The sequence below is a fragment of the Rhinopithecus bieti genome, unplaced genomic scaffold (assembly GCF_001698545.2).
Source record: "Rhinopithecus bieti isolate Rb0 unplaced genomic scaffold, ASM169854v2 scaffold_25360, whole genome shotgun sequence".
In the NCBI taxonomy this organism is placed as follows: Eukaryota; Metazoa; Chordata; class Mammalia; order Primates; family Cercopithecidae; genus Rhinopithecus; species Rhinopithecus bieti.
Window position 1 is genome coordinate 1,921,937 of NW_016811703.1, and position 26,270 is coordinate 1,948,206.

Consider the following 26,270-nt stretch of genomic DNA (forward strand, 5'->3'; position numbering starts at 1 on the left):
AATAAATATTTATAATAAATATTTAAAATATAATGAATTAAATTAAGGAGTATTTATTTGTACTCCTTAAATATGTATACTTATATATTTAAGGATATATATATCCACATATATATTTAAGGAGTACTAATAAATACGTATATTTATATATTTAAGGAGTACTAATATTAACACAATATAAAAGTGTAAAAGCTATGTTGTCTCCCCTCAGCTAAAGAGTAGATATAACTATGTTTCTATTATTTGTAGACTGATAAATCTGTGTATCTTTCAAAAGTTCCTTTTTATGCATTCTATCCTGCCTTGGCTGGACATTTTAATGAAATCATAGGGCTCCAGTCTACATTTCTATTAGGATGGCAAAACACTGATTATTTTATATTCATCCCATGAATTTGATGATGCTTGAACTAGCCTGGCCACATATAATCATTTTGTGGAGTAGATTTTCTGTGGCATATCGTCTGGAATAGAGCTTCTATACCGAAAATTAAGCAATTTATAGAGCAATTGTAGGTATAGTGCTACCCAGGGAACTCTACTTAAATAATTTCTTCTTCCTAATATTATTCTCTTTCCCATTTTCAGCTTGGAAGGAAAATGGCTCTTGTGTTTTAGTCTAGCACACTCTGCAGGCATCTGTGGTTTAATGGAGAAACCTGAACTTAGAGTCTGAATATCTGGGATCTCATCATTCCTCTTCTGTTTTATAACCCAGTAGTCTTCAGCAAGTGCCTAAATTTTTCTCATCTTCAGTTTTCTCAGTAGTAAAAGTTGGATTCCAAGACCTTCTTTCCAGGTTGTTGTAATGATTAAATGAGACTGTGCATGTGGAAATTCCTTTATCTAATGTAAGGGATTATAAAAATGCAAGGTAATACTGTTATTATAAAATAACTTGCTTCATGACTGGGTGCAATGGCTCATGCTTATAATCCTAGCACTTTGGGAGGCTGAGGCAGGAGGATCGTTTGAGCCCAAGAGTTCAAGACCAGCCTAGGCAACATAGCGAGACCCCATTTCTACCAAAAAGTATATATCTATCTATATATCTATAGAGATATCTATATCTATAGATATAGAGATACTAAAAATTAGTAAATTCCTCACTTCCCACAGCCTCTGTACTGAGCCAGTCAGAATAAGTGCTGCATGTCACTCTTATATCTCACAGCCTTAGGAACAATCTGTATATTTGACTGGCTCAGTATTTGTATTAAATAAACACAGATTAATCGACTGGCCTGAGGATGAAATAATAATCTGAGGTAGCTGTGAAGTTACATAGTTATTTACTTACACAGTTATTTCTTGTTCATTATTCCTTCATACATATTTACCTTTTTTCCGCTAGAGAGCCCAGTCTGCTCTGTGTGTCTTTGAGCCTTTTTTGTATAAAAGAACCTCAGTTTTCCAAATGGAGAAAAGATACATATTTATTTAAGAAGTATCAATAAAAATTACAAGTTGCACGAGAGCTGATATTAGTGGTAGTGTGGCTTATGCGTTGGTGTTCTTTATATTATAATGCCTTGTATTATATTTGAATGCATGTTTACGCAAGACAGTTAACTTTTCTGCTAGTCAGTAAATTGCATTGATACTTACTACGACAAAGCATGTAAATTCATATCTTATAAGAGTAAATCAATTGGCTGATATATTTTCTCTCAACTGTTTTTATTTTCCAGTGCTTTCTCTAAAATGGATAACATCTGGGGAATTTCATGACATAATTGTAATAAAGCACCTGTACAGTTAAATGGCTTTAACTGAAGCTAAGCACATTTCTCTTTCCCCTACTTCCCACCTTTTTAAAATTAAAGGCTTCCCAGTCTTTTTATGTTGTATTTGTCATTTAAAGCATTTTATATTGCAGCTGGATTCTGAAACTATGTTAAATTGTCTGTTTCTCCTGGAAACATTCCAACAGAGATCAGTTTCTTTTCTGGACCATCCAGTTCAGTGCTTTTGCTCTTATATACTGTGTTGAATAGAATTGAACTGCTGTTTATTGGATTTGTCAGCCTTAAATTCCAGTTACTATTTTTGCCTTTGTGGTATAGCTACTTAAAAGAATTAAACAGCTTAAGAACTGTATTTTTAGTCTATTTGGGTAGTAATGTACTCCTTCCTGTTCATTGTTCTCTCAGACATTTGTCGGAAAATTTCACAAGCATGTAATTGGTTTGTCCAAGCATAAACTATAACTTCAATATAAAGAAAGCTTAATAATACATACTAGATAATACAATTCATTTTATACACATATACACAAACATGTAATTTTCCTTGGACTTTCTGTAATTTTGGAAGCCTGTGTAAATTAGTCTACCAAATGATATTATTTGCCAATAAACATGGGAGTTCAATAAAATTAAGCATCAGAAACAGTTTGAATAGCTTGTAACCTCACTGGGGAGAAGCTTGAAATTATTGTGTGCTTTTGGGTTAACTTAACAAAAATTACTGCCTTTTTTCAACATATAGCCTTTGAATAAGGGAGATAAATTACTAGGTTTGGTTTTGTTTTAGGTGATTTTGATAATACCACAAGTGGTACCTCTGTTTTCATCTTTTGTGTTAGAAAATTTAAAAATAATTAAGCTATAGAATTAATTTTATAGTGATAGTATAATGCCAGAAGAATCACCAAACATATCCTGTTCTGAGAAGCCTTAGTCTGATTATACAGCTTTTTTATTTTATTTTTTGTTTATGGGGTTTTTTGTTTTGTTTTGTTTTGAGATGGAATCTCACTCTTCACCCAGGCTGGAATGCAGTGGTGCAATCTTAACTCACTGCAACCTCCGTCTCCCGGATTCAAGTGATTCTTCTGCCTCCCGAGTAGCTGGGATTACAGGTGTGTGGCGCCACACCCAGCTAATTTTTGTAACTTAGCAGAGATGGGGTTTCACCATGTTGGCCAGGCTGGTCTCAAACTCCTGACCTCGAATGATCTGCTGGCCTCAGCCTCCCAAAGTGTTGGAATTACAGGAGTGAGCCACTGCACCTGGCCTATGTTTTGTTTTTGGCAGTTTTTTGCTTTGTGTTATTAGAGCAAATGTGGAAACTTTCCTTAGTAGTTGACTGATCTGTACTTTTCTTTTTAGATAAATGTTCTTCACTTCGTTTTCAGAAACTGCTATTTCTAAAATTAGGAAATACAGATATTCATATTACATAAAGTTAACTACTACCTCGGAAAAAGTGCCTGTTCTTTTTGAAGTGAGTGTCTTCAAGAGTGCAGGGAGGACAATGATATCTTAAGGAAGACAGAAAGTGACACGCATTTAGCAGCACCTTGGGAACCGTCTTGGCCTTCCCTGTCTTTTTGCATTCTCGTAAATGTCTTCCTTAAAAACCTCAGTGTATGGTAGTTGAGCAGCAGCATGAGTTAGAAATGTATTCTCAACAGTTAATGTGCTTTTGAGTTAATTATCCAAACTGACCAAGTTATGCCTGGAAATGTGTCTGTAAGGGACACAAATGTGCCAATTGCACCGAATTATAGTATATTGGAGTTGAAATGGGTCTCAGAAATACTTAAGTGGTAACCAGCCTAACATCCTAAATGTATTTATAAAAATATACAAGTTATTTTTAATATTCTTTTTTTTTTTTTTTTTTTTTTTTTGAGACAGAGTGTCGCTTTGTCGCCCAGGCTGGAGTGCGGTGGCGCGATCTTGGCTCACTGCAAGCTCCGCCTCCCTGGTTTACGTCATTCTCCTGCCTCAGCCTCACGAGTAGCTGGGACTACAGGCGCCCGCCACCGCGCCCGGCTAGTTTTTTGTATTTTTTAGTAGAGACGGGGTTTCACCGTGTTAGCGAGGATGGTCTCGATCTCCTGACCTCGTGATCCGCCCGTCTCGGCCTCCCAAAGTGCTGGGATTACAGGCGTGAGCCACCGCGCCCGGCCTATTTTAATATTCTTAAAAGCCTATCTGTTGAATCAGTAGTGCCTATTGTGTGATTGATTGTCTTCGCTTATTTTATAAGGATTTTTGAGAAGAAGCTGAAGCCTTTGCTATAGGGAGCTCTTCCTTGAGTGAACCTGGTCTCCATGGAACTTGCTCCTATATTGGCTTTTATAGTCCTGCTCCTTTATAGTTCTTCTCCAGCTTCCATTTTTCCTTTTGTCTCCTCTGAGGATTTTTCTTCCACTCTCCTTGTCCAAAATACTGTTGTTTTCAAGGTTTTATCCACCTCGTAATTACCTTTCTGTATTCCTTTACTTAATGAGCTCATTTGTCAAGTAGCTACAACTATTAATCCACTATTCCATTTCGTAATCTCCCTGGAGCCTCCAGCCCCAATCCTCAGCCCTCCGTAGGTATTGAGCAGATGATTGGTGGGTGAGTGGCCGGAGAGTGAGTGAGTGAATGAGTGAATGATGCCCCCTTGACTGTGCTCCAACCTCTTCTGACAAACCATCTACAGAATGTCTTTACTTGGATGTTTTACTTCAGAAGGTGCCTACTACCTCAATGAGCCTTATCTGAGAGTTTCATATCTACTTAAACTTCCTTTTTTTTTTGAGATGGAGCCTTGCTCTGTTACCCAGGCTGGAGTGCAGTGGTGCGATCTCAGCTCACTGCAACTTCTGCCATTTGGGTTCAAGCGATTCTCTTGCCTCAGCCTCCCAAGTAGCTGGGATTACAGGCTTGCACCACCATTCCCAGCTAATTTTTGTACTTTTAGTAGGGACGGGGTTTCACTATGTTGGCCAGGCTGGTCTCGAACTCCTGACCTCAGGTGCTCCGCCCACCTCAGCCTCCCAAAGTGCCAGGATTACAGGTGTGAGCCACCGCACCCAGCCTCTACTTAAACTTTACAACTCAATTCCTGTTAATAGTTCTATCTTATTTTCTAATCTTCTAGATTCTCCCCTCCTTCCCCCCTTCCCAAAAAATGTAGTCATCTTTGACTTTTTCTCTTATGTTGTGAATTTGACTTTCTAAACCCAATGTTTGTCTTCCAAAATTTCTCAGATTTAGCCCTTGTTTTCCATTTTTCTGTAACTGTCAACGGTTCAGAGTCTCATCACCTCACGCCCAGGTTATTAGCATGTCTGCTGCTAGCATTTCCTCCACCCCTCAATCATTTAGACATAATAGACCAATTTTCATAAAATGTTATGTTGCTTTTTCAAAGGCTGAAGCAAAAACATTGAGAATCTTTGAGATGAGTATTTCAGTAAATCTGATTGCATTAGGTTAGAAAAGAAATGGGAAGATAAGAGAATCAATGTGAATAGAATGCGTGTTTGAAAAGTTTGGCAGATAGATTAGACCATGAACAGAAGACTTGAATTAGGTACTAGTTTCACTTTACAAAACGAAACACCTTACATCGTATTTGTTTTTAAAATAAAGCTGAATATATTAGGATGAATTTTTTTGTAAAAAAAAAAAAAAGCCATGAACAGTTACAGGATAATAGTATAGTTGTGTAATTGAGATTTTGAAGGAGGCAAGGAAAGATGGAGTCCAAAGTGTAGGTAGAAGACTGAAATTCTTTTTTATTTTTTAGAAGAAACTTCTGTTAAGGGTGAAAATGGAGATATAGAGAGAGTGAATTATTAAATAAAAACAAGTATACACGATGGTGCTTTACCAGATGATCTCATTCTTAACTTTGTATCCTTTTCTTTTTCTTCAGCATGTTGACATAGCGGCATTATTGATAAAATACAACACGTGTGTAAATGCAACAGATAAGTGGGCATTTACTCCTCTCCATGAAGCAGCCCAGAAAGGAAGGACGCAGCTGTGTGCCCTCCTTCTAGCGCATGGTGCAGACCCCACCATGAAGAACCAGGAAGGCCAGACGCCTCTGGATCTGGCAACAGTAAGTCCTCATTTCAGATACTGAGTATTGTTTCTTTTACTTTCAGAGATGACATTAAATTCTCGGGCTCACCAGCTTACTTTTAGTCATGTTTATTTCACTTAGAACAGAGATCTCCTTCTGAAAATTTTTGAAGTTCACACTTTTTCTATGAAAATATAATTTAAAACTCTTAAGGCAAACTAATCAGTAAGTTAGTGTAATTTTTTTTGCCATTCTTAGCCTGCTAGTAAAACATGAATCATAAGAAAACACATTTTTAGAGTGTACCGTCAAAGAATTACATTTAGTAAAATATCTCGAACCTTCCATATTTGGCATGTTATTGTAGAGCAACTAATGTTCATGATGATTTACCTAAGTCTGTGAGATAGTCAAAGGAAAATTAACTCTGGGCAGTACAGTATTATTTAACTGCAGAGTCAAAGTTAAGCACCACATCCTCTTCCCTGAACTTTCTGAAAATCAGGGAGTTACTGTATAGTCACAATAATTTCTAATTTTTTAAGCCAGAAATGTTTTTTCAAGTTATATTCTGTTTCATTTATTTATTGCTGAGTAACTGTTTCAAAACACTTAGTGGCTTAAAATAATAATGATTTATTATTTCTTATGATTCTGTATGTTGGCTAGGAGATTCTGGTCTTACCTGGGGTCACTTGTGTAATTGCATATAGCTGGTGGCTGGGGCAGAAACATAAAGACAGCTTCACTCATATGCCTGGGGCCTTGACAAATACAACTAGAAGACTGGGGCCTCTCTAGTCCCACGTGGCATCTCATCATTAAGTAGTCTTGTTAGAATTTCTTCACCGAATAATTGCATCTCAAGAGGGAGAAAGCAGAGGCTGCCATTGTTCTTTAAGGCTAAGCCTGGAACTGACATGCTGTCACTTCCGCCATGTTCTGTTGTCCAAAGCGAGTCATGAACTCAGCTCAGGTTCAAGGGATAGGAAAATAGATTCCACCTTCTCTGAAAGGAGAAGCAAAAATTTCATGGCCATCTTTAATCAGCCACAGTCTTCCCTGTGACTACAAATTAAATCTATTTTTCCCACATTCAAATTACACTCACCTGCCACACGCTCCCCCAACCAACAAGGGGCACAGATAGTCATCACTGGGTCCTTAGCAGTTCTAAAATTCAGCCAGGCACGAGTTATCAGGGCCGTCTACTCTGGAGTTAGGGAATGGTGCCTGATTAGGGCCCAGTTCTGCTCCCAGAGAGTGGTTCACTGTGGCTGTATTTTTTTTTCCTTTCTTTCTCTTGAGATACAGTCTGGCTCTGTCACCCAGGCCGGAGTGCAGTGGCATGATCATGGCTCACCACAACCTTGACCTCCCAGATTCAAGCCATCCCTCCACCTCAGTCTCCTAAGTAGCTGGGACTACAGGCACGTGCCACTATGCCTGGCTTTTTTTTTTTTTTTTTTTTTTTTTTTTTTTACTTTTTGTAGAGACAGGGTGTTGCTATGTTGCCCAGGTTAGTCTTGAACTCCTGGGCTCCTCCCTCAGCCTCCTTCCTCAGGCTCCCAAAGTGGTGGGATTACAGGTGTGAGCCACTGTACCCAGCCTCTGTAGCTGTTGGCCATGCCCTCTGAATTATCCTTGTCTTTTCATAAGAAATGGATCATATTTACAGCCAAATGGCTTTCTCCACCTGTTCCCTGCTCGTAGAAATTTTGGGGACCCTAAGCCTTTTACTATTTTAATCTACCTGTCCCTTTTAGTCAAACTAGTACAACTCTTCCTTTATAAACTTTTGGATTTCCCATCAAATTACGCACCACTCCATCAGCCAAAAGCCCCACCCACAAATCTTTTCAAGACAAGTCCTTCTGTAATATGGATTCCAAGTCAAGGTGCAGTGGGGCAATGCCCATAAGACCCTTCGAAGCTCTTTCATCTAGCCAAGGGAATTCACAAGGTACCACCTTAGAGGTTTTTTAAAGATTTTGAGGTAATATATCTATACTTCTGGTTGATTTTTATTCTGAGGCCATGTTTTCCTGTCAGCACCCTGGATTTGACCTTTGGCCTGAGGCTGTGCCTTACTTGAAGAAACTTTTGCTGATGGAGAGGCTGGGAATGGTGAATAATTTTATTTTCTAACCTAGCAAATCTTGGGTGAATACTTTTCCTTAAAGAGAACTAAACAGTTCCTTTCTCTCTTCCTGTACCTTATCATGGGCAGGTAAACATACCAGTCCAGCTGGCGAGGCAAAATTTGTTCTGGAAATTTCCTTAGCCAAATTTACAAGTTTATTTAGGTTCACGTTCTGCCTTCCATAAGATTTTATGTGCCAGTGTTGCCAAACTTTCTGCTACACAGCATCAGTCCCCTTTCTCTTGCCTTCAGTAGCACTTGCCTGTCTTCCACTCACAGCCTCCCTCAGCAATAACCAGGCCACCCTTCACACCTCCAACCAAAGCCACATGTCCACCAGCACCCCACTTCCCGGTACTGGTGTGCATTTCATTTCTCTACTGCTGCACACTAAGCCACCCCCAAACCCAGTGAGGATTTAACATAACGATGTGTTGTTTCTCACACTTCTGGGAGTTGACTGGGCTCAGCTGGGCAGTTCTGCTGGTTTTGTAGTTACCTGCACCTGGGAACTCAGCAGCTGCTGGAGCTTCCAAGATAGCCTTTCATCCTGCAGGGCTCTCCCTGCATAGGATCTCACCACTCAGTAGTCTAACCCAAACTTCTGTACAGCATGGCAGATGGCTTCTAAGAGAGTAAAAGTAGACACTGCCAATCCACTTAAAGCCTGGCTCAGAAGCCTCAGAACATCACTTCTGCATTCTGTTGGGCAAGACAACTCACAGGGCAAAGCACATTCAAGGGGGGTGGAAATTCAAGGGGAGGCATGCATGACGGGAGGAAGGAATTGATGGCTGGTTGTCTCTGGAGACTATCTCCCACATACTCGAAAAGCCCGCATACTCGAGAAGCAGTTGCATCTAATACTTAAAAACTGTAAAGTTTATGAATAAATGAGCTAAGAGTGTCATCTCTTTGAAATTTCACCAGATGCTAATTTTACGTGACACTATTAAGTGTGACGTAAATAACCAGATTATTATAGTTGTTTAAACATAAACAAAATATAGTAAATATGGAAATTTTTCTAAAGAAGGGTGACAGTTAACACTGAAAGTGCTTTTTTTTTTAATGAAAGAAGAAATATTTTTCAAAATTACATGGTTTCTCCAATTCTGTCTACTGAAACTACTGAAACTCTTTGGAGCTGTGGATAGGAGAAAGAATGATCAAAAACCAGAAGGGGATAGATAATGAGGCATTCATTAAGGAAAAAATCCACAAAGCATTTGGTTCTTAGTGAAAAACTAACCATTTCAATATATAGTATTTTCATGTGTTTTTTTTTTTTTAATCAATTTTTTAGGCCGACGATATCAGAGCTTTGCTGATAGATGCCATGCCCCCAGAGGCCTTACCTACCTGTTTTAAACCTCAGGCTACTGTAGTGAGTGCCTCTCTGATCTCACCAGCATCCACCCCCTCCTGCCTCTCTGCTGCCAGCAGCATAGACAACCTCACTGGCCCTTTAGCAGAGTTGGCCGTAGGAGGAGCCTCCAACGCAGGGGATGGCGCTGCAGGAACAGAAAGGAAAGAAGGAGAAGGTGAGTAGACCCCGTGAATGCTTATTTATTTATGCCTTTTGTTCGTGGAGCAGAATTACTTTTTTCCATTGATAATTATTGAACACCTCAATTAGAGACGTCCTGTCTGAAATTTTCATACACACAACATCTTATAAGAAATATTTCTTCACAGAAGACTGCCACATTTCTTGGCATTGCCATTGTTCTTATTTCTGTATATTCTAGAGCATCTGTTTACAACCAGCACCTTATTGAACCACTTATCCTGAAATTGTGTCGGAACACAGCTGAGAGGTCATTTCAGGCATGAACACTAAAATGATAGCTGATACATTTAGATTTTTTAATTCATTAAAAGCTTTAGATTTCTCTGTATAAGTAGTATTCTATAGTATAAATATTATACTATAATATTTTAAAATTAGTAGTATTCTCTATATTTTTATGAATTACAATAAGTTATAATTCTATATTCTAACCATATTAGAATTGATATAAATACGAATTTGATAAAGATAAAACACTCTGCTTTTATTTCTCAATCAACTTCAGAAATAAAGTGTCTGACTTAAATCTCTGTATTCTGTATTATTTTATGCCATGTAAAATCATCTGACAGCCAAGGTTGTCAGAGTCATGTCTGTAAATGGATACTGAAATGGTCTTTGTATTTAGAGAATTCTTTCTGAGAATCTTGAATATGCTTCTGTTTTAGTTACCGGTCTTGACATGAATATCAGCCAGTTTCTAAAAAGCCTTGGCCTTGAGCACCTTCGCGATATCTTTGAAACAGAACAGGTAACACTCTTTTATATATTTGAGTCATTTAAACTAAATACTAAGAATTAGGCTGGATGCAGTGGCTCGCACCTTAATCCCAACACTTTGGAATGCTTAGGCAGGATTGCTTGAGCCCAGGTGTTTGAGACCAGCCTGGGCAACAAAGCGAGACCCCCATCTCTACAAAAAAAAAAACAAAACGTGTTTTTAAGTTAGCTGACCATGGTGACTTACTGGGCACCTGTAGTCCTAGCTGCTGGGAGGCTGAAGCAGGAAGATCACATGAGCCCAGGAGTTTGAAACTGCAGTGAGCTGTGATTGTGCCACTGCATTTCAGCTTTGGTGACAAAGTAAAACCCTATCTCAAAAAAAAAAAAAAAAAAGAATTATTAATTGCCACCCACCTCTTTTCTCTTTTGCTTCTTATGAGCTATTTTTAAACCCACAACACATTTCTGTAAGAAGCCAGAGGAGCCCAGTATTTTATACTTCTCCCCAAAATTGTCTGACAAATGAGAGTCTTTGTTTTATCTTTACAAGCAGCCTAGCACTTTGCATTTTATTACATGTCAAAACTTAGACCATGCAGCTACCATCATTGTCCTTGGTGGTTTGGTTTCCGGAAAGTGTCAGTCTTCATTCATCTCACTTCATTATTCATGTGACTATGCTCCTGAAGCCGTTGCCCATTCATTTGGAAAGCGCAGTCGTACTTAGACAGGTGCACCTTTTAAGAATCGCCCCTTTATGAAGTTTCTGTTGTCCACTTGGAATCTTAAATAATCTTGAACCAAAAGTTGGCCATACATTCCAATAGACCCACCCTATTTGGGGATCCATCTTAAATGTCTGTGAGGGGCTGAGGATGGAGTCATCATTAGGGCATGTATGAATTTAGGATTATTCTGTTTGTTTTACTGTTTTCATACAGTATAAGGAGTGGTAATATTATATGCTGTCATTATTATGGTCAACTTTAAATATTGAATGCTGGTAAGTCCTGAATTTAAATGGACTATTGATATACATGAAATTTTAGAATGGGAAAGGTGTTTAGAGAAAATTAAGTTATTCTCCCAGGTGTACGGATCACCCTTGTATAATAACACCCATGTTAGTCCTCCAGCCAGGGAAGATACCTTGTTAAAATTTGGGACAGGTGTAATAGAATGCTTGTAACTTAAAGTGTGCCAAAAACTGCCGGTAGGTATAATTCATTAGTTTTGGGCTTATGCTCACCCTGTTTTGCACAGAGATCTAATCTCCAGTCTACATATGTATTCAGTTTCACAGGACTAGACTCCCTACAGAGGCTGTAGGGGAGAATCTATTCCATGCCTCTTCTTGCTTCTGATGGTTGGCAGCTTCTTTGGCTTGTGGCCACGATACTCTAGTCTCTGCTTCCATCTTCACATTGCCTTCCTGTCCTCTGTATCTCTTCTAAGGACATTTGCATTGAATTTGAGGCCACCAGTATAATCTCCTCATGTCTAGACCCTTAACATAATTTTGTCTGCAGACACTCTTCTTCCAAAGAAGGTAACATTCATAGGTTCTCGGGATTAGAACATAGACATACCATTTTGAGGGCCACCATTCAGCCCACTACAACAGGATGTGGCCCTTTATATCTTTTTGAGACCTAGTCAACTTATCAGAGGTGTCAACCTTTCAACCACCCACCTCTACACATCTTCCCCTATTTTAGAATAAATCTGTTTTTTCAATTATTCTTTATATGACATGATTTTCCACTATTTCACTGGCACCTTTGGCCCACTATGGTTCCCTTCTAGGCTTATGGTCAATTTGGAGTTAACTTAAAAACCAGGTCTTTTTTCTATTTTATATCAGTTATACTGTTAAGATTTTCTTCTGCTTTTTCTTTTTTTGTTTTGTAGCTACATTTTTTCATTGTATTTCATCTTTAATGCTCTTAATAACAACAGTTGAGTAGGGATAGCATTGGATTAAAAGAAGACCTTAATTCTAATTACTTTTACCCTCTTACTAGCTGTGTAAAATTGGGCTAAAAGACATTTATCCTATCACTTCCTTTACCGGTAAAACCTAATGCCTACAAATGTTCAGAGAGTTAAAATTCTCGGTAATATTGTGCTGCTGTGTCAGCTTTTAATTCAGTGATGCATCACATGTACCTTTGGTCTAATGGTTAGGACTTGATAGACTGCTGTCTATAAAATTGTTTTCTTTCCCAACCATTTATTCATCCCCTGGTTTGGAGCTTTCTTAGAATATCCTAAACAGTAAGAATGCTTTATCCTTACTCCCTAACTGAAGGTATGAAAGCTGTTTTAAAATCATTATACTCTGCTGTTCCCATATTACAGCTATAGCTGTTCTTCCCAAATCATTTCCACAATAACTGTAAAATTTCAAACACATCTTTGCTAAATAAACCAAAGACCTTAACTCAAACAAATAATTCCAATTTACTGATGAAAGTTTTCTAAAGAATGTTAATTTTCTTCTTTTAGTCAGTTTGCATTATAATTTTATGTGTTCTTTTTTACTTTATATTGTATATTCTCATTGTCAGTAACTGACTTCCTGTGGCATATTTATCACATTTTACTGATTTGAATAGTTTAATAGTTTAGTCTCCTAGTCACTCCTTCTGACAGCTTGTTCTGGTTTCATCAGTTTCATTCTTTTTTTACTGCAGTTTCGTTCTGAGTAAATAGTTCCATTGATTTTCTTTTAGCCAGAATAATTTCTATAGCCTTTTCCTGATCAATACATAGACAATTGCATTTAATGTGTATTACCAAGCACAGTTCTTTTCCTCCAGACAAGTGATACTACCTTTCTTTGTTTCTAACTGTGTCTGGCTCAATCATCAAGCAATCAAATGTATTTTTATTTTAATTGCAAATGTTATTTATCTAGCCTTCCATTATAAATAAATGTGATAACCTTTTCCATAACTTTAACCATTAGCATTTTCTCCCGTTAACATTCTGTATCAGTAATATGTGATGATGGTGCACATACTTGTATAGTGGGGGAGGAGTGAGGGTGCATGCATTGTATTCATTTAATTCATATCTGTTTGGCTTAAGCCAGGGGAGCCATTGTTTTCTGATGTGTTTTGACATGCTCATATGTCTCATTGCCTGTGTACCTACCTACTCATGGATGCCAGTGGGGTGTGGAATGTAGGTATTTTATTTCTGGTCCCAGAAAAAACCTTCTGCACATCATAGCCTCACCTCCTATCTTCACAGTGACTCTCCCGGAAGTCTCTAAACTAAATTGTCTTGTTTCCCATAGACACTTTGCCAAGTTCTGTGTTAAATAATATATACCTGTATCCTTTCTAGTTAATTATAGTACCGTGTGACTTTGGCTCTTCCTTTATAACATAGCTTTCTACCTGTGAACATAGGTAGACCACTTTTTCTATGGGAAAGACATACTTTATTTACACTACAATTCCTGGAACATAAATGCTATCACTTGGAAGACTGCTTGTGGACATCTTTATGGTTAACCTGTGTCTTTTCATGGAAAGTGACCAGATAAATTTTGATTTCAAATTCTTGAAGATAAAAGCATGGCCTCCAGTAATTCATTGTGAATTTGATTATAAAGTTAGTACTTATTACTACTACTGTACCATACAACCTTTTAAGCCCAAGCAAGAGAAAGGTCTTTTTCATTAAAACTAATTTTCTCTCCCCACCCAAAGTAAAATGACTCTTAGAAGCTACAGGTAGCTCTTTTTGCAGTGACCTTTGCTTTATGTGCAAGATGACTTTAACTTTAACTGATATGTGGTAGTCTTTATTTTAATATTACTAATTTATTTTAATGTATTACATAGATGAAATAACTGCCCAACAAGTTGTGATCTTCCTCAGGTATAATAAACTAAAGTCAAGGTTTTATAAAAGGAGCAGTTATTTAAATATGATTTTCAGAAAAAAATGTCTAACAGCTGATAGGAGTGTATATAAAATCCCTGAATCTTGAAGCAACATATCTAAAAAATCCCAACTAACCTGCTTTCCATCCAGATATTGCTATTTCTTTTTTTGATACAATAGTCTCATGTACCCATCTGCAGAATTTGAATAATCTTTAATTAACTTTCATTCTTTTATTTTAACCTTTCTATTTACCAGGCCCTGAAATAGAGTTCTCCAGTTGCTTTCGATTCATCCCTTCATGCCATTTTATATTCATCTTGTCCCAGTTGCTTTCCCTTCCAAATCTGCCATTCATAATGCCAACAGTCTATCTCCTAAAATAAACTCGATTCATATTACTCTAGCTGAAAGACTTCCAAGGGCCTTTGCTATTAACTTTTTTTTTTTTTTTTTTTTTTTTTTTTTGAGACAGGGCAGTCTTGCTCTGTGTCCCAGGCTGGAGTGCAGTGGCCCAATCTCGGCTCACTGCAACCTCTGCCTCCCAGGTTCATGCAATTCTCCTGCCTCAGCCTCCTGAGTAGCTGGGATTACAGGCGCGCACCACCATGCCCGGCTAATTTTTGTATTTTAGTAGAGATGGGGTTTCACCATGTTGGTCAGGCTGGTCTCGAACTCCTGACCTCATGATCTGCCCACCTCGGCCTCCCAAAGTGCTGGGATTACAGGCATGAGCCACCACACCTGGCCAGCCTTTGGTATACTTCTAAACCCCTTAATTTGATAGGTAAGTCCCTTGAAGATCCTCTCTGTGCCTGCTGCTCTGCCGTTCCCTCCTTTTAATCCTTGATACATATTCTCCTGTCACCATTTTGAACTACAGTACTTAAGTTCCCTCAAATACTCTGTATTCTTTTAACTGATTTTCCCTTTGCACATGCTCTTCCCTCTGTCTTAAGCACACTTTCTTCCTTCCCCTACCTGATGAACTCCTGCTGCTTAGCTGAATTACGACCTTCTTCTGAGAACCTTTCCTCATCTCCTTCCTGCCCCTTCCTTCCCAGCCCTCCTTGCATCCCTGACCAAGCAGGTCACCTTCACGAGAGTTCTCTTAGGGATTCTCTAAGACATTGACCCATTTTGTGTGTGTTTGTTATCTCGAGTAAATAACATGAACTCTGGTTGGCACTCGATTTCATGGCTCCACTCTTTTACTATCCGTTATTTGGACCAACCATGTAACTTTCCAACTATAATTGGTCGTTTTAGAATTAAATGAAATGTTTACTTTTTAAAGAAATATATAGCATAAAGAAGGTACTCATTAAACATTTTTTGTGTGAATGAGCTGACATAGATCTAAATTCCTTAGCTTTTCATTTAAGGTTTTTCAGTGGCCACTGCCTGATAAATATGCAGACAAATTGGACACCAAGTAACTCAGTGTAACTAAATTTAATGTTTAATCATTTTCGCCTTCTAGTCATCCTTTTAAAGGATAGAAACAGGGAAAAGACAGATGAGCTATGCATCTCAGCTCTTCTGTGTACTGTTTTCATGACTTCTCTCAGTACCAGTGACCTCATAATATATTAATAGTACTTCATTATCCGTCAGCGTAAGGATTAAATGAGGTAATGTAAATAAAGTGCTTTGAACTGTGCTTGATATATAGCGAGTACACAACAAATATTGAGTGGATGGTGGTTGGATGATGACTGGTTGGATGGAACTGCAGTAATAATGTATATTTATATTCAGTTGCAAGTATAGAAAGTTGTCCCATTCCCTTTTTGTTTTTCACATCCACAGGTTAATAGCTTTTCATCTCTTCTATCCTTCAGGATAGCCTAATAAACATTGCCTTTCTTTTTTCTTTAGTTACGTATTTTCACATTCATTCCTTTTGTGTTACTGTAAGTATCTAATTGGATAAATGCCAAGATAGCATGGGTAGATCACCTATCTACTGCTGTGTAACAAATTACCCAAAACTTAATGGCTTAAAATAAGAAACATGTATTATCCCACAGTTTCTGTAGGTCAAGAATCTAAGCATGGCTTAGTTGGGTGCCTCTGGCTCAAAGTCTGTCCTGAAGCTGCAGTAAACTATCCCAACAGGTCTGCAGTCTCACCTGGGGACTCACCTGGCAAGGGCGGGGACCTGCTTTCAAGCTCACTCACAGTGTTGGTTGACTGGCCTCGATTCCTCACCTCTCGGCCTCTCCACAGAGTGACCTTATGGAGTATTACTTACCTGTTGCTGCTTGATAAATTACCGTAAACTCAGCAGCTCGAAACAGCACACATTTTGTGAGGCAGGACTGTATGCACAGCTTAGTTGTGTCCTTGGCTTCATGATCTCTCACAAGGCTACAGAGCATTAGCCAGGGCCTAAAGTCTCACCTAAAGACTCCACTGGAGAAGGATCCCCTTCCACACTCTCACATGATTACTGGCAGGATTCAGTCCCTTGCAGTCTGTTGTACTGAAGCCCTCAGTTCCTGCCATGTGGGCCTCTATAACATGGTTTCTTGCACTATCAAAGCCAGCAAGAGAAAAAGGATCTGCTAGTCACCTCGCATCACCATTGCTGTATTTGCTTGGTTAGAAGCAAGTCACTAGGCAAGCCTGCACTCCAGGGGAGGGGAGCACATAGGATGTGATGTAAGAAGGTGGGAATCATTGAGTCTGTCTGCCATAGCATGGCAGCCAGGTCTTCTAGGGTGAGCAGTCCAAAGAGTAAGCGCCCAGGATGGAAGCCACAATCTATTACCTAATGTGAAAAGTAATTTCCCATCACTTCTGCTGTATTATATTTGTTAGAAGTGAGTTCATAGGTCTGTCTCACATAGGGAAGGGATTACAGTGAAGACACAAATGCCGGGAGGTAGGAGACCACTTGCCGCATGAGGTGTGAGGGCTCCTCTCAGCCTTGCCTTCTAAACTAAGTGACTTGCTATCAGTCCCTTCAGGTCGTTTTGTTGGTTTGGTTTGGGTGTTTGGTATTCATTTTATGATTGGAGCTATAAAATGAATAAATACATTAAATATTCTCCATTATTCCTCTAGAACGTTGTAGAGAATATTGTGTTTTGCTGGCCTGGTGTCTGCTTCCTCCAGATGCGCACTACATGTATCAATTCAGAAAAGTCTGAGGATTCTCTGAATTGAAGTTACCACATAGATATGAGACCCTTGGTTTTAAACTGAAGTTAGTTTGGAATATTTAGAAGAAAAAAATGGGACATCAATAACATAGTTTCCAAATTATATTACAATCATGTCTAGCTAAGAATGTAAAGGCTCCTATTATTTTGTAAACTATTCCATCTCAAAGATGTGTATTTCAGAACTGGGTTTTTTTTTTTATTTTGTTTTGTTGTAATGCTCTGCTGAAACCTTTCTTTTGGGTGATTGGAGGTAAATTGCCTGCTTTGTGCAATGCAGCAATTAGTGCTTAAATGGCCACTTAGAAGCAATATAGAAAATTATTTCCAAAGAATGAGTGATGTATGCTCATTTCACTGGAAAGATCAAACTCATATTTTATTCTGACAAAAAAATCAGCAGAGGTCCAGACCTAATTTGTCAGTTTTTTAAATGTTACTTGAAAGTTAAAAGTGGAGAAAAGCGATCTTGTTTGAGTTAGAAAAGGAGTGTCTGTAAAAGAATTTCTTGGTTTTCCAAGGAAGGGGAAAATCAAAGACTGATCTTGCAGACTGGTATTTGGATTGTCACAAGGCCAGCTTTGTCAAGGCTGGAAAGTTGCATGTTCAGACTTCAAGAAATGTGGCTGCCCGAGTTCATCCTGTGTGTTCAGAACATAGCCACTGGGTGGTAGTAGAGTCCCAGCTACTTTAGTCCATAAGGGAATTAGGTGATTTTGAGCCAACTAATCATCTCCATTTTACAGGGATAAATAACCTAAAGTTAAAACTAACCAAAATTAAAACCACTGTGTTGTATAAAACAGAATGTATTTTAAGCAGAAGGGATTAAGTCTGAGAATTTATGAGAGAGCGTAAAAACCATCTACTCTTTCCTTATCCAAATTGGAATTTTAAAATGTAGCCTCTCTTTAAAACAGTTTGTAATCTAACTAAATATTTGAGATGTCAGTCTCACTGCTTTTTAAGGCAGTCTGTCCCCGGCTTGAGTATTTCTTAGCACTGAGAAGTTCTTCCTTATCTATCGTCTAAAAACTGCTTTCTCCTTTTCCTGTGCTCTGTTTACTTGCGCTGAATGCCTCTCCCTTTCCCCCACCGTTCATTTCTACTCCCTGCTGGATACTGGGATCTGGTGTTTCCTATTTTCAAGCTACTGATTCCTCCTCTATCTTGAGGCAAGCAGTAGATGATAGAACAAAATCATCTAAAGGAAATATAGCGATGATCTTTTTGTATTTCTATAGTATTGTTTCTCCCTTTTAATTCTCATGGACAAAAGGAAATCAAGGAGTACTTCAAGTAAGCAAAAAAGCTGATGAGACTATCAAGACAACTTTAAAAAGATTGTAAGCTCATGTTTGTAAAGGAAACAAAATAATTTTATTAATTTGCATGGTACTTGGCCGGGCGCGGTGGCTCAAGCCTGTAATCCCAGCACTTTGGGAGGCCGAGACGGGCGGATCACGAGGTCAGGAGATCGAGACCATCCTGGCTAACATGGTGAAACCCCGTCTCTACTAAAAAAAAAATACAAAAACTAGCCGGGCGAGGTGGCGGCGCCTGTAGTCCCAGCTCCTCGGGAGGCTGAGGCAGGAGAATGGCGTAAACCCGGGAGGCGGAGCTTGCAGTGAGCTGAGATCCGGCCACTGCACTCCAGCCTGGGCGACAGAGCGAGACTCCGCCTCAAAAAAAAAAAAAAAAAAAAAATTTTGCATGGTACTCATAGCATTGCAGACAATTGGAAAAGCTTTTGTCCTCTAAAGAACTGTTAAATATTTCACAAGTAATTTTCTTTCATTTTTCAGATTACACTAGATGTGTTGGCTGATATGGGTCATGAAGAGTTGAAAGAAATAGGCATCAATGCATATGGGCACCGCCACAAATTAATCAAAGGAGTAGAAAGACTTTTAGGTGGACAACAAGGTAAGCTATTCAGAAAAAAAGCAAATTTCAGAAATCAGTGGTACAAGGTAAGTGTTGGGGCTGACAGTTGAACTCAGGCTGTCTGACCCCAGAACCATACACTGAACTATTGTACCTCCTGTCCCTTCCCCATCTCAGTTACTGGCCTCGTGCTCCCTCTAGCTGGAAAAATCTGAGTCAGTCTTCCCTCTCTCCCAACACTTTATATCCTCAATTTCTCTGGAATCTCTGTACTTCTCTCCTTTCCCATGACTGTCACTTGATCCAAGCCACCATTCTGTCTCCTGTACTATCTCCAACCTTTACATTTGCTTCCTTCCAGTACCTTCTCTACAATGTGAACACAATCTTTTCAAAATGATTATATGATCACATCACTCCATTGCTTAAACCCCTTTAATAGAATCCTGTTGCCTTTAGGATAGAATCGAACATTCCTAACAAGGCTTTTCACAATCTAACCTTTCTTATCTTAACTTGAACCATCCTCCCCACCACATGATTGTCATCTTTGTCTTTTTCCATTCTACTTTGCTGTTACGAGCCTCTTTCCCTCTGTTTTTATTCATTTCTCTATTTGTTAGAAGCACTTTCACTATAGGAAAGCAAGGAAAGAATCTACAGAGCTAATCAAATTACAAGAGTGATGTGAAATTCAAACTGGAAGATTTTGTGCTTGAGTCTTGCTTATTTATCTGTATTTTAGTTCATCCATGAAACTAACAAAGATAATGTATTTTAAAGCAATTGTAAGTGTCTATTTCAAGCCATCTTACAAGAGTTTTTAGAGGATATTTATATTTTAGATCGGACTATATTGTGATGTCAGTGCATGTTTTTCTTTTGTGTCAGACATAGCTTCATGTATGTTCATGATAGAGTTTAATTCAACAAATACTTGTTGAACTCTGCAGTGTGTACAAGAAGCTCTATAACAATAGATAAAATTGGGCCAGGCATGGTGGCTCACGCTTGTAATCCCAGCAGTTTAGGAGGCCGAGGTGGGCGGATCACGAGGTCAGGAGATTGAGACCATCCTGGCTAACACGGTGAAACCCCGTCTCTACTAAACAAAATACAAAAAATTAGCCAGGTGTGGTGGCGGCACCTGTAGTCCCAGCTACTAGGGAGGCTAAGGCAGGAGAATGGCGCGAACCCGGGAGGCGGAGCTTGCAGTAAGCCGAGATCAGGCCACTGCACTCCAGCCTGGGTGACAGAGCAAGACTCCATCTCAAAGAAAAAAAAAAAAAAAAAACAGATAAAATTGATCCCCAAACATTTTCATTTTTTTTCTCCTGTCCTTGAGTATATTTGTTTAAAGTAACTGAATTTATCAGGTTCAAATTGCAAATAGTTTAGGTTTGTTCCAAAATGTCAATTATTTATTATGAAGTTTTTTTTCTAAAATAGAGCCTGAGTAGTGCAGACTTGTTTTATATGTTAATTTTTCTCTCCTACAGGCACCAATCCTTATTTGACTTTTCACTGTGTTAATCAGGGAACGATTTTGCTGGATCTTGCTCCAGAAGATAAAGAATATCAGTCAGTGGAAGAAGAGGTAATATACATCAGAAATCTTTCATTTGCTTTTCTTGAAATCTGTGGATAAACCTGTTTTTCTGGAAGAAACCTCGTCTTACATTGCCTTGTGGTCACATGCCTATTAATCAGTCTGTCTTAGCCACTGTGGTAGAATATTGCCAAAATTAAAATATGACAGCGCCACATGGTTTTCACATCAAAGCCTGGGTTTTCTAATGCATGGGGCCCATCTGTCTTTTTATTCTGGAGATTTTCTTGAAATTCATGCAAAATAAGGAGCCTATTAGAACTATTTTTTTATATTGTTATAGTGCCACCTAAGAATGACATAGAATGAAAAACTCTTGCCTCATAGAGAGCAAGTATGTTCTCATCCTTGTTTTTATGCAGTTACAAATGTGACTGTAAAATAATATGCCTAATCGTCACGTGTGCTTCTGGGTCTGCCTCATTATTCTGCATCACATTTCATTTCTCCAGTCACCATTTTTCTGAGCCCCTATGAAGGCTGTTTGTGTGAGCCTCTTGGTGGTCAGATGCCAGTGAGACTCCCACTCCACTGATGGTTTATGCACACACAGCCTAATACCATTGTTATAAGTAAAATTCATGTTTGTTTTTGTTAATTAGTACTCATTTTATTTTCATTCCCAGGCTAGGAACTTGCATTAGGTAACTCAGGACCATGACCCCAGGGCTGTATTTCAGCTCATACTTAGTGCATCAGGAAGGCATCATGGGGTCCAGTGTCTTACTACCTCATTCTTCTCTTAGCAGTTAGTACATTTTGATAATAATGTCAAAAATGTAGTGACTCTTCACAAGTGGAGCAGTAAGGGAGAGAATTCATTCTATTGAGTTAATTCTCTGAGAAATTTAGATCTTTAAAACATTTTTCTTTTCCATAATTATTTTTAATTTAGAGAGTAGTCAGAAGAAAGTTATTCCCTTTAGTAGTACATTATAGTCAGATTCCCCTGGTCTGTGTAAATATACTTAGAGATCGATCCCAAGCTGAAGACTGTTGAGATAATATGGAATATTTCACCTACAGAACAAATATTTGTTTTTTAAAATTGTTTATTTTAGCATTTGTTAATTGAACGTAAGGAGTTTTGTTTGACTTAATCACTGTTAGTTCTTCTTCTCAATAAGATAAGATAGTAATTGTAGATGACTTAATGTGATTTTTTTATGTTTCCCCATTGTGTTTACAGAAAACTTTCAGAACTTTTATTTAAAAGTAAACAAAGTGCATAAATTTAATATTTATGTTTGAAATTATTTTCTCATCAGAAATACTTATCCACTAAACTTGTTCATCAATTTGTAGTGAACTGCTTTTATTAATACCGAATTTTAGACTCATCAATGAAACAATAAAATTGGAAGAAATGTCTAGAATTATACACTGGGATGTTTTTATAAAATTAGTTATTTTGTTCTATAGATGCAAAGTACAATTCGAGAACACAGAGATGGTGGTAATGCTGGCGGCATCTTCAACAGATACAATGTCATTCGAGTAAGTTTTTGAAGTTTCATGGTGAAAACTGGATTGCAAGGCTTGCCTAAAAATCAAATCTAGACAATGAAAAAAGTTCATTAAGTCATATTTTCAAACTGTGAAAGATAATTCATCACCTATTGCCCTGAAGTCAGATACCACTCTTCTCACTACAAGATCTCTAACTCCCCAAGACGATACATCACTAAAAATAGAGACATTCTGAAAACACCAAAGCTACAAACAGGAGGCTGAATCAGCTTGGACTAGTGATGCTTACATGGATATTTGTCTTCCTGCTTATCCACAAATACAGGCCATAGCTGACAGTAATATTTTTTATCAATTGAAAGTTGCATCGAAGTCCTGGATCTTCAGTCTTATTGAACCAGTAATTACCCCAGAATACATATATCTCTTAATCTCAGTATCTTAATTTTTAATATGGAACACATGCCTCAAGCTTTTTACAACGTGGTATCATGAAGATGAATAAAATCTGTAGAGAACTGGTTTAACCCTTTGAGTTAACAGACCTGTGAAAGTTACACTGGTACACATCAGAATAACCCAGGGAACTTTTTTAAAAAAAATACAGATTTATATGTCCCCATCTCCTAAACTTTATTAAGTCTGGAGAGGAGCCTAAATATAACCTACCTTTCTTTTTTTTTTTTTTTTTTTTTTTTTTTTTTTAAATCCTGATTTAGAGGTAATAGCCAGGTCTGGTATGAAATAACAAAAACTAACTGAAAATTATGTCACTAACAGCTAGAGTATTTTCTGAATTACACTCACACAGTAGCTTTATCACTTTTACATTTAAGCAAAATAAAAATGGACCTTCCTAAAAGGGAAACGTTCTTTTCATTTTAAATCATAAATGCACATTTCACTGATAATTTCTTTCTTCTTCATCCTTAAAGATTCAAAAAGTTGTCAACAAGAAGTTGAGGGAGCGGTTCTGCCACCGACAGAAGGAAGTGTCCGAGGAGAATCACAACCATCACAATGAGCGCATGTTGTTCCACGGTGAGCAGCAGGGCCGCGATGGCGGACGTCTCCCTGGGCCTTGGCAGGAGTCAGTCAAATGAAAAACCTATGTTAAATTGACTGTAATAGGCTTGTATTAAAAATGGCTTGTTTTGATTATTTTGTTCAAATAATTACTTCTTGGTACCAGCTTTCTAATGTATCACACATTAGTACAGACTTTCCAGTGCATAGACAATGAAAATAATGGAGCTAAAATTATTTTAGAACTTAAATTGCAAATTGAGCCACCTAGTGAATTATTTTTGTTGTAATTTAGTACTAGTACATTATTATGTATAATAGGGCTCCTTAGGCAATACTTTTCATTTATACACTATTCATTTCTTAATATTAACCTGCCCAGTGCAAATAGTTTGCAGGTAATTGAGCTTCTAGAAAAGTGTTCAAAAATGAGTCTTTCTGTCTTCGTATTTCTAGGTTCTCCTTTCATTAATGCCATTATTCATAAAGGGTTTGATGAGCGACATGCATACATAGGAGGAATGTTTGGAGCTGGGATTTATTTTGCTGAAAACTCCTCAAAAAGCAACCAATATGTGTATGGAATTGGAGGAGGAACAGGCTGCCCTACACACAAAGACAGGTCGTGCTATATATGTCACAGGTAAGCACCTTGCCATCAGTGTAACGTTTGCCACCCCCAGGTCATGAACCAAATTGGGTTTTTTGTTTGTTTGTTATGAGATGGAGTCTTGCTCTTGTGGCCCAGGCTAGAGTGCGATGGCATGATCTCGGCTCACTGCAACCTCCGCCTCTCGGGTTCAAGCGATTCTCCTGCCTCAGCCTCCCCAGAGCTGGGATTACAGGCGCCCGCCACCACGCCTGGCTGATTTTTGTATTTTTAGTAGAGATGGGGTTTTGCCATGTTGGCCAGGCTGGTCTCAAACTCCTGACCTTGTGATCTGCCCGCCTCGACCTCCCAAAGTGCTGGGATTACAGGCATGAGGCACCGTGCCCAGCCCCAGACTGGTTTATCAGGCTCTGCAGAAGTCACAGGTTATCCTCAGTCTTGCATCCCAGGAAATCCCTTTGGTTCTGGAAAAATGGGTGGGAACAGCTGATCAGCCTCTTCCCTAACAGGAGCAGTAACAACAGAGCAGATAAGCCCGGGTAAAAACCAGGTACATGTCCTCCAGTCATGGTTTATAATAAAACACCCTGCATCTTGGCTTTCTCCCTGGGTTTCACTTTTCTTGCTTTGTAATAATAATAAGTTAAGGCTAAGGATGATTTCTATAGAACAAAGAACCATTAGCTCTAGTCACATTTGAGCGAAGACGCGCCTCTATGAAAAGGTAGATTCTTTAATTTACTTCTGATGTCGCTGATGATGGTGTTGTTTTAAGGCAGGATACATAATTAGCCTTGGCAACTTAAAATATCAACTTTGGAATCAATAGCAAACAAATGAATATTGGCCATGTGAATAGGCTTTTAAACTCAAAATTGGAGAGAATAATGGTATGCTCTGTCTGATGTCAGTGGTGAAGAAAATACTCTCCCTTTCCTTGGCAAATGAAAAAACACAAAAGAATTATCTTGTGCAAAGACTGGGGTTTATTACATTTCTCTGTAAACTTACCAAATGCATTATTTTATCAAGCCAGGTTAATATTTTGTAATTTGGTTAAGACCTTAAAAAGACCCAAGTAATTTTAGAACAAGGATCTCTGAGGGAAAAAAAAGAGCCCCAATAACCTTGAAATTGTGATTATTGACCTTAAAACTTATCTCTCAGTTGTGTTTTGAAAAAATTATTGCCATCAGCCATTCTGAGTTGGATGTCATATGTCCAGAAGGAAACTTCCTTCCATTAAGACCTCTGTGATTAAGAATATAGAGAAATTTTCAGCCGGGTGTGGTGGCTCATGCCTGTAATCCCAGCACTTTGGGAGGCCGAGGCAGGTGAATCACAAGGTCAGGAGATCAAGACCACCCTGGCTAACACGGTGAAACCCCGGCTCTACTAAAAATACAAAAGAAAAATTAGCCGAACATGGTGGCAGGTGCCTGTAATCCCAGCCACTGGGGAGGCTGAGGCAGGAGAATGGCGTGAACCCAGGAGGCAGAAGAATGGCGTGAACCCAGGAGGCAGAGGTTGCAGTGAGCTGAGTTTGCGCCACTGCACTCCAGCCTGGGGGACAGAGTGAGACTCCGTCTCAAAAGAAAAAGGAATACAGAGAAATTTTCAAGTGTATATATAGCATGTAAAAGTTTTTTTTTTTTTTTTTTTTATGCTTCAAATTTAATTCCTCTGGAGAGAAAAATGAACCTAAATAAGCACTAAAAGTGAACCTCAGTGAAGATTTCACAATCACTTATTAAAATTAGACACACAAGTTTAAGTCTTAGCCAGGATTTCTAGAAAACAGACCCTAAAGCAAAAGCATGTGACTAGTATTTGATTGGCCAGCGCAGCCCCAGGGAAGCAGGAATGAGGGCCCTAAAAGAATTGAGGTGGAGAAGACAACAGAGCAACCGCAGTGAGGTGCATTCATGAGTTGGCCACAGTCTCACAGTGAGGGCAGTCAATTGCTCAGTCCATGAAGCATCTCCGGAGAGGCTGTATGAACTACGGCATCTCACAACAGTAGTATATCAGTGAGAGAAAGAGATGAATTTGTCTGCTGGCTCCTGTCTTGCATTTGCCAAAATTTGCCCCCAGGGCTAATTGGCACCCCTACCATTTAGGCTGCTGCATCTGCAGAATGCACCAGGCAAGCCAGTGAGCAGACTTGAGCCAGCTCTCTACTTGCCCATCTGCAGCTGCAGCTCACGGCTGGCTGAGCAGGTCTCACATCACCTCCTGCCTCAGCAGCAACAGGGGATCCCTGGGGCAGACGCAGAAGCCTGTCAGGTTCAGCTTTGTGTGACATAATAGACTAGGAACACACAGAATCGAATGACAACATACCA

General features: G+C 38.7%; 1 protein-coding gene across 1 annotated transcript in view; it reads left to right on the forward strand.

Annotated features, from left to right (window-relative positions):
- TNKS (tankyrase) overlaps positions 1-26,270 on the forward strand; it is a 228,137-nt gene that overhangs the window by 183,448 nt on the left and 18,419 nt on the right. Inside the window, 8 exon segments of the mRNA XM_017894677.1 lie at positions 5,662-5,850; positions 9,264-9,501; positions 10,199-10,281; positions 19,129-19,249; positions 20,710-20,807; positions 22,242-22,316; positions 23,225-23,330; positions 23,772-23,958. Coding sequence (XP_017750166.1) covers positions 5,662-5,850; positions 9,264-9,501; positions 10,199-10,281; positions 19,129-19,249; positions 20,710-20,807; positions 22,242-22,316; positions 23,225-23,330; positions 23,772-23,958 — 1,097 coding nt within the window.